Source organism: Felis catus, chromosome B1 (assembly GCF_018350175.1).
Source record: "Felis catus isolate Fca126 chromosome B1, F.catus_Fca126_mat1.0, whole genome shotgun sequence".
NCBI classification, from domain to species: domain Eukaryota; kingdom Metazoa; phylum Chordata; class Mammalia; order Carnivora; family Felidae; genus Felis; species Felis catus.
Window position 1 is genome coordinate 171,081,954 of NC_058371.1, and position 15,882 is coordinate 171,097,835.

At 37.4% G+C, this 15,882-nt stretch overlaps 1 protein-coding gene across 5 annotated transcripts in view; it reads right to left on the minus strand.

Annotated features, from left to right (window-relative positions):
* The window catches only part of NSUN7 (NOP2/Sun RNA methyltransferase family member 7), a 58,891-nt gene that overhangs the window by 40,605 nt on the left and 2,404 nt on the right, over nt 1–15,882 (minus strand). For all 5 annotated transcript variants that reach the window (XM_006931157.4, XM_003985419.5, XM_045056441.1 and 2 more), the window contains 2 exons: nt 7,293–7,351; nt 6,556–6,686 (listed from right to left, as the gene is read on the minus strand). In XM_006931157.4, the coding sequence (XP_006931219.2) occupies nt 6,556–6,686; nt 7,293–7,351 (190 nt within the window). The remainder of the gene's footprint in view (nt 1–6,555; nt 6,687–7,292; nt 7,352–15,882) is intronic.

Consider the following 15,882-nt stretch of genomic DNA (forward strand, 5'->3'; position numbering starts at 1 on the left):
TCAAGTTGGACTTGATTCAACTGGGTGGTTCAACTGAGCCACCCAGATGCCCCAAGACTTCATTCTTTTTTATGGCTGAGTTTATATATATATATATATATATATATATATATATATATATATATATCATATATATGGCTGAGCTCACATTATATATGTGTGTGTGTAAGATATATATATCTTACACCTTCATTCATCTATATATATGTGTGTGTAAGATATATATATCTTACACCTTCATTCATCTATTGCTTCCATATCTTGGCTACTGTAAATAATGCTGCCATGAATACAAGGGAGCACGTCTCTTTGAATTGGTGTTTTCATTTTCTTTGGGTAAAGATCCAGAATTGGAATTGCTGGATCATATAGTAGTTCTATTTTTATTTTTTGAGGACCCTTCACAGTGTTTTACATAGTGGCTGCACTAATTTACATTCCCACCAAGAGCATATAAGGATTCCCTTTTCTCCGCATCCTTGCCAACACTTGTTATTTTTTGTCTTTTTGATAATTCCCAATCTGACAGGTGTCAGGCATCTCATGATGGTTTTGAATTACATTTCTCTGATGAGTAGGCTGTTGAACATCTTTTCATGTGCCTGTTGGCCATCTGTTTGCCTTCTTTCAGAAAAATGTCTGTTCAAGCTCTTTCCACTTTTTTAAAATCAGTTGTATTTTTTTTATATTAAGTTGTGTAAGTTCTTTATATATTTTTGACATTAACCTCTTATTGGATGTGTGATTTGCAAATATCTTCTCCCATTTAGTAGCTTGCCTTTTTATTGATGATTTCTTTCTCTGTGCAAAAGCTTTTATTTACTTTGGCTTTTGTTTATTTGTTTTAGTTTTTGTTACCCTTGCCTGAGGAGACTGGTCCAAACAAATATTGCTGATAAGCCAAAGAGCTTACCGCCTATGTTTTATTCTAGGAGTTTTATGGTTTCTGTTCTTACATTCAAGTCTTTAATCCATTCCAAATTTATTTTTGTGTATTGTGTTTATCTGTTTCCCTTTAAATATTAATTGAATATTGTCTTAATGCCAAAAATAATTCAGTCAATTGCCTGAATTTCCCCTATGAATATAAAATCAGACATCATACTGACAACTGTTTCAGAATATTCACTAATTAAGTGAAATAGCCTAAGAATTTCCAAAGAAGGTGTGGAAAGAATATGAGATATAAAAACCCGTAAACAGGGGTGCCTGGCTGGCTCAGTCAGAAGAGCATGCAACTCTTGATCTCAGGGTTGTGAATTCGGGTCCCACAGGGGGTGTAGAGATTGCTTAAATAAATTTTAAAAAACTTAAAAAAAATTTTTTTTTAAACAAGCCCATGAACAAGTATTCAGGGAGTATTTTGGCAAATGAGAAACTGGGAATGAAAGAATTGGGGAAGACAAGAAAAGGGATATATCTGAGCAAATGTAATTTATCCCCTAAGTGCCTGATTGGTTTTAACATTCATAAATCATTCAGTATAAATTACCTTACCACTTTAATAGAATAAAGAAGGAAAGACAAATGATCATCCAACCTTCCAAAATTCTGATCTCTGTTTTCCTAGTGAGACTACCGTTTTCCTCTTGGGATCCCCCTTCCTGTACTTCAGTTGGAAAGTACCTTGAGGCATAAAGCCAGGACTGTTCTAATGCTTACCTCATTTGGTCTCATTTTCTCAGGGATCAAGTTTCTGTGCTGCTTCTTGTCTAATGCCCCAAATCTTTGCCTCATATATTTTGTCCAGTTTTCTAGTTGTTTACAGTAAGTCTAACCCAAGATACTCTCTCATGACCAAATAATTTATATTTAAAAAATATCACTCTACCTGCCATGGAGAACAGATTGTGGGAAGGAATGAGTTATAGGCAGGGAAATCAACGATGAAGCTAGTGTAGTAAGCTGGTGGCTTGGAAAATTGCAATGTAGTCGTGGAAAAGGAAAGAAGTAGATCATGAAGCATGTTTTCCAAATGGAGTTACAGCATTAGCTATGGTATGGGCACAGGGATGGGGAGGAAAGAAGAATCAAGGATGTGTCTAGGCAGATGTTGGCACCTGAATGTAATGTGGAAGATTTCAGGATGAGTAGTTTTGGGTGGTTTGGGAGGATAGACTACTAACTCTTTCCCCTGCTGCTGCCTCTCTAGTCTTTCACTGCTCATTCTCCAATTCTGCCTCACAAAAGTCCAACAAATTATTTGGCAGGAAGACTTTTGGGCTAGTGTGAGGGCATGGGAAGTAAGAAAGGAAGAGGTTGTGGTATCTTTTTATTTAACCCGTGCACATAGTATTAAAAACATAATTGATTTTATACAAGGAAGGAGTTCATAAGGACTTTGCATATGTCAAAAATGATAATACGTGTCATCTTGGATTATATCTCCAAAGCCATGAATAAATGAAGGAAAAGATACAAGTTGGTACGTAGAATATAAAACACAAGGATCTCTGGTAGAGACAATAACAACAAAGATCAAGCAGACTTTTCATAAGAAAGAAATCATTCTTATTCAGTTTCTTGCTAAATAATTACTTCCTCTCTCAACTCCTAAAATTAGTTTTTATCCCCTCAGTAGAAACTTAGTAAGGTACATTTTAAGCTGACAATGATTCTACTTCCCTGGGGAAAACAGCACCCAGCCCTAAACCCCAGAAGATCTACAGAGGTTGAGCTACAGATCAATGTCCTATCTGAGTTCAGAATCCCACTCTATTGGCTACAGGGGATTGGCCCAAAGGAAGGCACCTGAACCACACGGAGCCAATCAAATTCCTGGGGGAGCTAGAATTTAGAATTGGTGTATGGAGATGATAAAATAAGTTAGTCTACATGAAGATACTACAAGACAGCTGTAACATGTAAGCTCAGGAACTGGGGTGCAAGAGTAGGGCTTTTTCCATGTAGACTAGAGAAGCACAGAGGCAGATAGGAAGAGAAAAAGAGAATGAAGCAGATACAAAGAGAGAAGCAGAGATAAAAAGATTAAAAGGACTTCAAGCTGTATTACAAAACTGTACTCATCAAGACAGTCTGCTACTGGCACAAAAACAGACACTCAGATCAACGGAACAGAATAGAAACCCAGAAATGGACCCACAAATGTATGGCCAACCAGTCTTTGACAAAGCAGGAAAGAATATCCAATGGAATAAAGACAGTCTCTTCAGCAAGTGGTGCTGGGAAAACTGGACAGCAACACGCAGAAAAATGAACCTGGACCACTTTCTTACACCATACACAAAAATAAACTCAAAATGGATGAAAGACCTAAAGGTAAGACAGGAAACCATCAAAATCCTCAAGGAGAAAGCAGGCAAAAACCTCTTTGACCTTGGCCGCAGCAACTTCTTACTCAACATGTCTCCAGAGGCAAAGGAAACAAAAGCAAAAATGAACTATTGGAACCTCATCAAGATAAAAAACTTCTGCACAGAGAAGGAAAACTAAAAGGCAACCGACAGAATGGGAGAAGATATTTGCAAATAACGTATCAGATAAAGGGTTAGTATCCAAAATCTATAAAGAACTTATCAAACTCCACACCCAAAAAACAAATAATCTAGTGAAGAAATAAGCAAAAGACATGAATAGACACTTCTCCAATGAAGACATCCAGATGGCCAACCGACACATGAAAAAATGCTCAACATCACTCATCATCAGGGAAATATAAATCAAAACCACAAGGAGACACCACCTCACCCTGTCAGAATGGCTAACATTAACAACTCAGGCAAGGACAAATGTTGGCGAGGATGCGGAGAAAGAGGAACTCTTTTGCACTGCTGGTGGAAATACAAACTGGTGCAGCCACTCTGGAAAACAGTATGGAGGTTCCTCAAAAAACTAAAAACAGAACTACCCTACGACCCAGCAATTGCACTATTAGGTATTTATCCAAGGGATACAAGTATGCTGTTTCAAAGGGACACATGCACCCCCATGTTTATAGCATCACTATCAACAATAGCCAAAGTATGGACAGAGTCCAAATGTCCATCGATGAATGAATGGATAAAGAAGACGTGGTATATATATATTGTATATATATATATATATATATATATATATATATACAATACACACACACACACACACACACACACACACATATACACAATGGAGTATTACTCGGCAATCAAAAAGAATGAAATCTTTCCATTTGCAACTACCTGGATGGAACTAGAGGGTATCATGCTAAGCGAAATTAGAGAAAGACAAATATCATGTGACTTCACTCATGTGGAATTTAAGAAACAAAACAGATGAACATAAAGGAAGGAAGACAAAAATAATATAAAAACAGGGAGGGGGACAAAACATAAGAGACTCTTAAATATGGAGAACAAACAGAGGGTTACTGGAGGGGTTGTGGAAGGGGGGATGGGCTAAAGGGGTAAGGGACATCAAGGAATCTACTCTGAAATCATTGTTGCACTATATGCTAACTAACTTGGATGTAAATTAAAAAGTAACAATAATAAAAAGATTAAAAAGCAGAGATAAAGAAAGTCCTAATCTTTCCAATTCCTGATTTCATTCTCTTTCTGAGTCTTTGACTTATATGATACATCCCAGTATCTTTATCATTTTTGCTCAAACTAACTGAAGATGGCTTCTGTTACTTGAAAGCTGAGACTCTTGATTAAAACACTCTGGTGGTATCTTTATACATATATACTGTTCTACTATTCTCTGCAATTCAATCACTATACATGCATTTCTCCTATAGCATATTATGAATTAAATATACTATGAATTGGTTAATTTGGTAAACCGATCAATTTGTGAGTAAGATTTGCATTATATAAGCCTTTATTGGTTTGTGTAAGGGGAAACACTATTGCACTGACAAGAATGTAACCGGTATGTGTCAAGGCAGGAGGTAGCATGGTATGATGGGGAAAGGGAAAAGTCTGGGGAATCAGGAATCCTTAGACAGTAGGATCTTCTGGTTCCCCTGGCCTCCTGAGCCACAGTCTTTGTCCTATTCATACCTGTCTTGCTAGCATTCAGCTAAAAGTCTGCAGCTGCTGAAAGCATAGTCTGGTCTTTCTTACTTGGTTGGAGCCCTATGGCTTTCCTGGCTGACCCAGGCTAAACTCAGCTCTCATTAGGTTCACCGAGACTAAGATGGGGCTTCCATCAATGTCTCCCGAGTCCTGCTAAGTCAAACAGAAACTGAGAGAAGCTCAGCAAACCTGAAACTTTGAGCCTGTCCCATGGCATATTGCCCCACCAATTTTTCTCTGATGTACTTGTACCCATCTTGGACACCTGTGGTTGGAGGCAGGTTACCCACTAGTGGGATGGGCAGTGAGGTGGTTACCCAAAACCCCACAGAGTAAACAGGGGTGAGATCTTACTTATCTAACACAGAATGCTCTTGCTGTTTGCCGTCTTAAAATTTCTTATGGCTACATCTGACATGAGATATGACTGTGTCTTATCTTTTATCTTCCAGAGTACATCAACCAAACCTCACTATCCTAAGTGGAAGGAGTAGTAGCATATAAATGGTTAACACTTGGACTCTGGAATCCACCTTCCTGAATTTGAATCTGGCTACTCCCTTCTCCGATCTATAGCAATAGGTAGGTTCCTGTAACCTGTCTATGCCTCGGTTTTTCCATGTGTCAAAATACAGGTTGCTAACAGTATCCTCCTCGTATGTTGTTATTAACAAGAGCTCCTTACAACAGTGATTGACACATATTAAGTGCTCAGTAAATGTAAGCTATTATTATTACACCGTTCTTAATCCTCTGGTCTCAGCCTTCAATAATTTAAATGAAACTGCTTGGATTTCCCATAACAATATAAAATCAGATATCCTACTGATAACTGTTTCAGATTATTTACTAGGTAAAAATCTTCCTACAAGATTGTTGTTTTTGCTATATTCTGCTTTCCATTAAGGTTCAACAACACGATAACAAAAGCCCTAACCACAGTAGCACTTAACATTTATTGACCATCTACCATGTGTGTGGCTCTAAGCTAAGCATTTTGCATGCATTTGTTTAATTAATTTTCCGGATGACCTTTTTAGGTAGGTACTATTATTATCCCCATGGTAGGTTTCTGCCAATATTTAGGCTAAAAAGAAAACAAATTTAAATTTAAAACATGTTTGTTTTTCTTAACTATGTTGAAGCTTTTTTTTTTTTAATTTGCCCAAGTAGTGGAATTTTCTCATTTGATACACGTTAGATTTTTTTTAAAGAGCTGTAAACAAAGGTAAGTAAATAAATAATAGGTGTTTCAAATGAAGTTTAATTTATGTATGTGCTAAAACATTACTAGGAATTTTTCATGATTTTCCAAATACTTACAAGTTGGATCTTACAGTTCAAGCTTTCAAAAACAACTTGATTTTAAACAGAATGTTTAACCTGTTCAAGGCTGTTTGTAAAGGAACTCAAGACACGTGAACTTTTATATATTTTCTCCATAAATTTCTGAAACTTATCTACACGTTATACCGTATACCAATGAAAATGCTAATAATTATTTCATAGAAAACATCCTTTGCACTTTTACAATTACCTGTTAAGAAGGTTCTCTACTTCTTGAACTTCTGCTATGGGTTCTTCATTATCAGAAAGGAAACGAGCTTGAAATTTTCTATCTTGAAAATCATACAGCATCACAATAATAAGACTGCTCAAATGATCTGGCTACCAGGGGGAAACACACATAAAGAAAAGTATACAAACAACATCTATAGTAATATTTTCCATTCCACTATGTTTTCATGAGAGAACAGAAATATGACTATTTTTACATAGCCTGTTTGTATTGGTAGAGAACTTGCAAATAGAAAAAATAAAAATAAAAAAATAAACCATTTTAAAGAGACAATATTTGGTATGTTCATCACAATGAAAGGACTACGATCAGTATTAGAAGTAGGAGAGAGTGGGGCGCCTGGGTGGCTCAGTCGGTTAAGCGTCCGACTTCAGCTCAGGTCACGATCTCGCGGTCCTTGAGTTCGAGCCCCGCGTCAGGCTCTGGGCTGATGGCTCAGAGCCTGGAGCCTGTTTCCGATTCTATGTCTCCCTCTCTCTCTGCCCCTCCCCCGTTCATGCTCTGTCTCTCTCTGTCTCAAAAATAAATAAACGTTAAAAAATTAAAAAAAAAAAAAAAGAAGTAGGAGAGAGTTCAGGATGTGTTCTGAAGGTTTCAGCAATAAGCAAACTAGTTGGATTTAAATCTAAAGGCTTTTTAATACTTTCTAAATAACAATCATGAGACAGCTAATTATATAAAAGTTGTTTACTTACTATTGTGGTACTTGGGAAGATACAGCTGTCTATTAATATAGCTTCCAAAATATCTTGAACTGCAAGACAAGGAAAATGTCTGTTACTGAGAATACCAAAACTGAAAATGAAAACTTTGGAATCAAAATACACTTTAGGGGCACCTGGGTGGCTTGGTCGGTGAAGCATCTGACTCTTGATTTTGGTTCAGGTCATGATCTCACAGTTTGTGAGATCAAGCTCCACATCTGACAGCACAGAGCCTGCTTGGGATTCTCTCTCTTCCTCTCTCTCCACCCCTCCCTCCCTCACGTGCATGCACATGCACGCAGGCGCTCTCTCTCTCAAAATAAATAAACATTAAAAAATACACTTTATACAGTGTCACCAACTACTTTTACTTTCATAATTAAAATATATCTCAATTCTTGACAAAGACCCAAATTATAATGACATGATATTTGTCGTATTTATGAATCCAGGACTCTGGGGCGCCTGGGTGGCTTGGTCGGTTAAGTGTCTGACTTCGGCTCAGGTCATGATCTTACGGTCCGTGAGTTCGAGCCCCGCGTCGGGCTCTGTGCTGACAGCTCAGAGCCTGGAGCCTGTTTCAGATTCTGTGTCTCCCTCTCTCTCTCTGCCCCTCCCCTGTTCATGCTCTGTCTCTCTCTGTCTCAAAAATAAATAAAAACGTTAAAAAAAAAAAAAATGAATCCAGGACCCTTAGGACCCAGGCTTCACGTGATATCCTAGTCAAAGGAGCATTATCTGAATACCTAAAGTAGTAATAAAGGAATTCCAACCTTTAATTTACGTCTTTTGAGAAACATTTAAGAGGATCTATTTTAAATATTGCATCCTTTTTATATGTTGCTGGATTCAATTTGCTAAAATTTTATTTAGTTTTATTCTATGTTTATGTTTATGAGGGATATTGGTCTATCATTTCTTTTCTTATAATGTCCTTGTCAATGTCGGTACCAAGGTTATGTTGGCCTTGTAAAGCAGGTGGGAAGTGTTCCCTCTTCCTCTTTCAAAGAGTTTGTGTTAGATCGGTCTTATTTCTTACTGAAATATTTGGTAGGACTCACTAGGGAAGACACTGATGACATTTAATCTAAGACCCAAATGATAAAGAGTTAGCCATGGAAAGATCTGGGAGAAGAGACATTCAGGCCGAGAGATAACCGCAAAGGTACTAAAGGGAAACAAGTAGACATATTGAAAAACCTCCACAGTGTGCATGAGTGTTCCTTTTGTTACGACTACTTAAAACTATATATGGACCATGTAACAATTTTTCTCTAAATTTTTAATGTTTATTTACTTTTGAGAGAGAGAGAGGCAGAGCGTGAGTAGGGGAGGGGCAGAGAGGGAGACACAGAATCCAAAGCAGGCCCCAGGCTCCAAGCTGTCAGCATAGAGCCCAACGCGGGGCTCAAACTCACAAACCGTGAGTTCATGACCTGAACCAAAGTTCAACGCTCATCCGACTGAGCCACCCAGGTGCCCCATAAATGTTTTAATCAGTTGAGCAGAAAGCTAGGCTAGCTAGCTTCAATTCATTCAACATTCGTGGAAAACCTACTATATAGGCACACTACACTTTTGAATTTCAGTTTTTATTTGGGGGATGGGAAAACTAAAAAAGAAGTGACTAATGGGAGCATAGACTCCAATTTTCATAGGAAATCCTTTGAGAGTCCTAATCCATATTTGAGCCACCAATTATGGCTGTATTATACAAAGCAATATCCCCATTTCACTTATAAGGAAAATAAGGTTTCATTTGCACCCTAAAGTACTAGCAAACCAGTTCCTAACCACTTCAGGGATTCTCAGCATGGGTCCAAATTTTTGTCACAGAAAATCTGGTCATCGTAAGAATAAAGGAGTTCTGAGACTACAGACCTCAACAGGCTATAGAATTTTGAGCAATGGAGACGCTTAGCTCCTAAGAAATAGGAGAGGCAGAATGTAAAAAATAATGATGATTTTGCCAACATTGCATTTATCCTTTGGGGGGTCTTGTCAAAACTGATAACATCGTTGGGCTGCCTTTGATATGACGCAGAATGCATTACTTTTGTATATCGACAATTTACGTAACATTCTCGTATAGTAATATCAACATTAGTGGTAACTGTATATTTTAGATAGTGCTTTCTATGTGCTACACCTTGCTCTAAGTGCTCCATTTGGTATTCAATTAACTCTCATAACAACCCTATGAATTAGGTGTCATCATTATCCCTGTTTTATAGATTAAGAAATGAGACAAAGAATGGGTAAGTAGGATGTCACAGTCACACAGCAAGTAGCAAATCAGGGATTCAAACCCAGACAGTTTGGCACCAAAGTGCATGCTCATTACCAAAACATTAGCCTGCCTTTCTTCATCTTCCTCTTCTAACAAACCAGAACGGCTATACAAAACACATTGTTAATGCCTAATTTGAGTTACCAGGATTTACTTGAAGACTGTAAACCTTGCCTATCCTATCTAGTTCAGCACACTAACTTGAACTATTCCTTGTCCCCCACTAATTAAAGCCTATTCTCTTTAGTCTGTTGAAGAGAACTCTTAACCTCCATTCTTGTTTTCAATAAGGAAGGGCCTTCCCTAGGGAAAGATTTTCTGCCATGTGTCAGCAGGAAGTGCAATAGAAAGGTCTACACTTCTTCAGCTGTGTCATAGATTAGATGAGAAGTCTCTAACTCAATAGTAAAGGATTTGCAAGCCACTTGGCTAGAGATCTAAAACTATGTCCCCAAACATATATATCTTTTCCTCTCTCAGTGGGACCAAATTCAAGTGTAAAGGAGGAGTGCTATTTATTAGACCCCCAAAATCCACAGAGCCCATCTTGTCATTCCTCCCATTCTGGAAGAAAGGTGTAAGATGTCCCTTCTTTTGATTCTCCTCTAGGTTCTTCCTCTCTATTTTTATTATGTTTTCATAGAGTTTCCTTCATGTGAGGGGCCTCTAGAATCTTCACTTCAAGCATGCCAAGGCCTTGGGGCCCCTGGGTGGCTCAGTCAGTTAAGTGTCAGACTCTTGATTTCGGCTCAGGTCATGATCTCACGGTTTGGGAGTTTGAGCCCCGCGTTGGACTCTGTGCTGACAGCTTGAAGCCTGGGGCCTGTTCTCTCTCTCTCTCTCTCTCTCTCTCTCTCTCTCTCTCTCTCTGCCTCTCCCCTGCTCATGCTCTGTCTCTCTAAAAATAAAAAAAAATAAAAGACTATCAAGGCCCTCCTATAATTATACAATATAGATAGATGCTGTTTATGTGTGTGTAGAATGAGGGAAACAATAAAATTATTTAAATCTTTTTTTGGCAAAACTAGTAAGACTAGCCACTAACATTTTGGAAGAATATTTCAGAGAAGTAAATGCCAGGGAAAGGAAGCTGGCATCACCAAATACATAATCATTACGTAATGAAAATAAAATATATATGGAAGACTCACAGCTAATATCAACCTCAATGGGGAAAAACTGAGAGCTTTCCCTCTATGGTCAGGAACAAGACAGGGATGTCCACCCTCACCGTTGTTATTTAACATAGTACTAGAAGTCCTACCCTCAGCAATCAGAGAACAAAAAGAAATAAAAGGCATCCAAACTGGCAAGGAAGTAGTCAAACTTTCACTATTTGGAGATGACATGATATTCTATGTAGAAAACCCAAAAGACTCCACCAAAATATTGCTAGAACTTATACGTGAATTCAGCAAAGTTGCAGGATATAAAATCAATGTACAGAAATCTGTTGCATTTCTATACGCCAATAATGAAGTAGCAGAAAGAGAAATCAATGAATTGATCCCATCCATAATTGCATCAGAAACCATAAGATACCTAGGAATAAACCTAACCAAAGAGGTAAAAGATCTGTACTTTGTACACTATATAGAATATTTATGAAAGAAATTGAAAATGACACAAAGAAATGGAAAAACATTCCATGCCCATGGATTGGAAGAACAAATATTGTTAAAAAGCCTATAACTACCCAAAGCAATCTACACATTTAATGCAATCCCTATCAAAATAGCACCAGCAGTTGTCACAGAGCTAGAACAAAAAAATCCTAAAATTTGTTGGGAACCCCAAAAGACCCTGAATAGCAAAGCAATCTGCAAAAGCAAAGCAAAGCTGGAGGCAGAACAATTCTAGACTTCAAGCTATATGACAAAGTCATAAGACAGTAGTCATTAAAACAGTATGGTACTGGCACAGAAACAGGTACATAGATCAATGGAACAGAATAGAAAACCCAGAAATGGACTCACAACTATATGGTCAACTAATCTTTGACAAAGCAGGAAAGAATAGCCAATGGAAAAAAAATCTCTTCAGTAAATGGCATTGGGAAAACTGGACAGCAACATGCAAGAGAAACCAGGCCACTTTCTCTACCATACACAAAAATAAATTCAAAATGGATGAAACACCTAAATGTGAGACATGAAACCATCAAAATCCTAGAGAATACAGGCAATAACCTCATTGACCTCAGCCTTAGTAGCTTCTTATTAGATATATCGCTGGAAGCAAGGGAAACAAAAGCAAAAACAAACTTTGGTACTTCATCAAGATAAAAAAGCTTCTGCACAGCAAAGGAAACAATCAACAAAACTAAAAGGCAGCCTATGGAATGGGAGAAGATATTGACAAATGACATATCTGATAAAGGATTAGTACCCAAAATCTATAAAGAATTTATCAAGCTCAACACCTCAAAAATAAATACTCCAGTTAAGAAATGGGCAGAAGATATGAATAGACATTTTTTCCAAGGAAGACATCCAGATGGCTACCAGACACACGAAAAGATGTTTGACATCACTCAACATCAGGGAATTACAAATCAAAGCCATGATGAGATACCACCTCACACCTGTCAAAATGGCTAAAATTAACAACACAGGAAACAACAGATGTTGGCAAGGATGTGGACAAAGGGGAACCCTCCTGCACTGCTGGTGCTAATGCAAACTGGTGCAGCTATTCTGGAGAACAGTATGGAGGTTCCTTAGAAAGTTAAAAATACAGCTACCCTAGGATCCAGCAATTGTACTACTAGGTATTTACCCAAAGAATACGAGAATACAGATTTTAAGGGGTACATGTACCCTCATGTTTATAGCAGCATTATCAAAATAGCCAAACTATGGAAAGAATCCAAATGTCCATTGACTGATGAATGGATAAAGAAGAAGTGATATATATATATATATATATATATATATATTTGTGTGTGTGTGTATACATACATATATATATATATATATTTGTATATGCAAATAGATGCATATATGCATATACATGCGTATATATGTATATGCAATGGAATATTATTCAGCCATAAAAAAGAATTAAATCTTGCCATTTGCAATGACATGAATGGAGCTACAGGGTATTATGCTAAGCAAAATATAAGTCAGTCAGAGAAAGACAAACACCACATGATTCCACTCATATGTGAAATTTAAGAAACAAAACAGATGAACATAGAAAACAAAAAAAAGGAGAGAGAAGCAAACCATAAAACAGATTCTTAACTATAGAGAACAAATTGAGGGTTGCTGGAGGGAAGGTGGGTAAAGGGATGGGCTAAATGGGTTATGGGTATTAAGGTGGGCACTTGTGATGAGCACTAGGTGTTATACGTAAGTGATGAATCACTAAATTCTATACCTGAAACCAACTGTACCATATATGTTAACTAGTTAGAATTTAAATAAAAATTGAAAAGAAAACAACAACAACATGGAACCATAAAAAACTAGGATTAGGGATGGGGTATCTTGTTCTACCACCCTTTCCAATCAGATAAAATACTTCCTCTTTTTAACCTTCTTCCTGCTTGGTTCCTTAGTATATCATTTAATCTCTTCTTGAGTTTCCCTCAATTTTTTCCATTTGCAAAATGAGAATCTTGTGTCTCAAAGAACTGGTGTAGCAAATGATACTTTGTTTTGTCAATTACAAAGAGCTATGTAAATATAAAGTATTATTATTATTTTCATTCAAGAAAATTGCATTTACCTCTTACATGACAACCAGAGCTTAAGAGGTTATTGATCTAGATTATTTTTCTAATGAATCACTATACAATCAAGAATTAACTCAGCACGGGGCACCTGGGTGGCTCAGTTGCTTAAGCTTGATTTCAGCTTAGGTCAGGATCTCATGAGATCTAGCCCTCATCAGGCTCTGAGCTGTCAGCACGGAGCCTGCTTGGGATTCGCTCTCCCTCCCTCTCTGCCCCTTCCCTAGTCATGCTCATTCTCTCTCCCTCTCTCTCTCAGAATAAATAAATAAACTTTAAAAAAATCAACTAAGCAGGCCTGGATGGCCAAACCCTGAACACTCCAAAGAAAGGTTTGGCACTCTGGGGAGATAACTTCTATAAACCTTTGGAATAGCTTGCCTGATGACAGTGTCTGTGTTTACACCAGGTGTTGGTGGGCAACATGGTGTCAGCTTGACCTCTGGAAGAGCTAGAGACCGAGTAAGGTCAGCCACAAGGTCTCTCTTTGTCTACATGACTGACACCAATAAAAACCCTGGACAGCAAGGCTTAGGTGAGCTTTCCTATACTTCAGTACTACGTTCACATACTACAATACTTCATTCCTGTTGTCCTACCATTGCTAAGAGAATTAAGCATTGTCCACAGACTCTGCTGGGAAAGAACGGTAGAAAACTTGCACCAGGTCTCTCCTGGACTCTGTCCAATGCACTTTTTTCTGGTGTTGACTTTAAGTAACCTTTCACTATAATAAACTATAACTATGAGCATAACGGATGTGATAAGTTCTGTAAGTCCTTCCAGTGAATCACCGACCCTGATGGTGGTCTTGCGTACCCCACCTACAATTACTAATTACCAAAGTCATAATAAAACCATACGTTAAGCATTTACTAGGTTTTTCACTAACAGGTTAGAAGATTCTGAAATGGCCAGGCTAATGCCACAGTTAGTTCCTGAGACTGATAGTTCACCAACTACTATATATACTTAGGTTGGAGAACAAATTAAGCCAGGAATAATACCAACAATTTCAGGGACATCTTTTTCTTCAAGTTTTCTTTATTTGTGGTTCATTAGTTTATTTCTTAAGAAATCATTTTCCAGAGTTTCTTTTCTTTTTTTTTTTAATATTTAGAATTCTTTTTTTTTAAAATTTTTTTTTCAACGTTTATTTATTTTTGGGACAGAGAGAGACAGAGCATGAACGGGGGAGCGGCAGAGAGAGAAGGAGACACAGAATCGGAAACAGGCTCCAGGCTCCAAGCCATCAGCCCAGAGCCTGACGCGGGGCTCGAACTCACGGACCGCGAGATCGTGACCTGGCTGAAGTCGGACGCTTAACCGACTGCGCCACCCAGGCGCCCCAATATTTAGAATTCTTGAAACATCCAGAGATTCTTTGAAAAAACAAATTAGCTGCTAGTACTCTATTTCTTTGATAAAAATAAAACTTAAAAGGAATCAGCTACTCTTCATTACCTTCTTTAACAGAAAATTGACTTTGGGGCTATTTAGTAAAGCAGGAATCGTGGTTGTCTTCACCTCAAAAAAACATACTGAGCCCTTTAAACCTTCAAAAGGTTAATCACATATAAATACATTCTCTCCTTTGAAAGAGCTTATACACAAAGGACATCAACAAAAGAGTAAACAATAAAACCGAAATACTGAAAACACAGCCAAAGGAGTATACTTAACATTTATATAATGAAGGAATTTTCTGTCATTTTTCCTTCTCCTTATACTTCTACACACGCGCGCGCGCGCGCACACACACACACACACACACACACACACACACACACCACCTATTCACAACTTCACCAATAAAAGGGATCATTACCCAAGCTCTCTTTAGTTTATACATTAACATTTTTAGCTTTACTGCTCCTATAAAAAAACTGCAGGGAAGAAATCCTGAGTTTTCTTTTCTGAACCTATAAGGTCCAAGCCAAATATGAGTTTATAAAATATCATGTGAAAGTACTGGTAGAACACTGATTATACAGAAGCTACCAGGGAAATGCACAGAGCCCCCACTGTCTTAAAGCAAACTATCAGGCTCTTAATTATCTTGGAAATCTAATACATTTAGAAATTCTGGTTTGATTTTATTTGAACATTCAGAAATTATTCAGATAATAATTTAAGCAATATATTATTATTTTAAGAAAAAAAAATATTTGTACCAAGTAAACAACCAAAGCCAGCTTACATTAGAATTAGAATTTAAAAAAACAAACATTTCGAGCAAAGGCAGGTTTGTAAAGGTCTATGACAATACTTTATCTTAATGGGATTTTTCTGGGTCATTAAAAAACATAAAATAGTCACAAAGCCCTTTCATAAAACAGAAATAAAGACTGAGAGGAAGAAAAAGAGAATCAAGTATACATATCACTATAGCGTGACCATCTAGTCAATGCATTAATTGTATACAAAATAATTTCAGGTTTTTAGTATTGATTCCTAAATCTAAGACGCAATATTCCATTAGGAAAACAAATTGTCTATAATAGAATTTTGGCATTAACATTAAATACCAACTAATTAACATAGATGCCCAG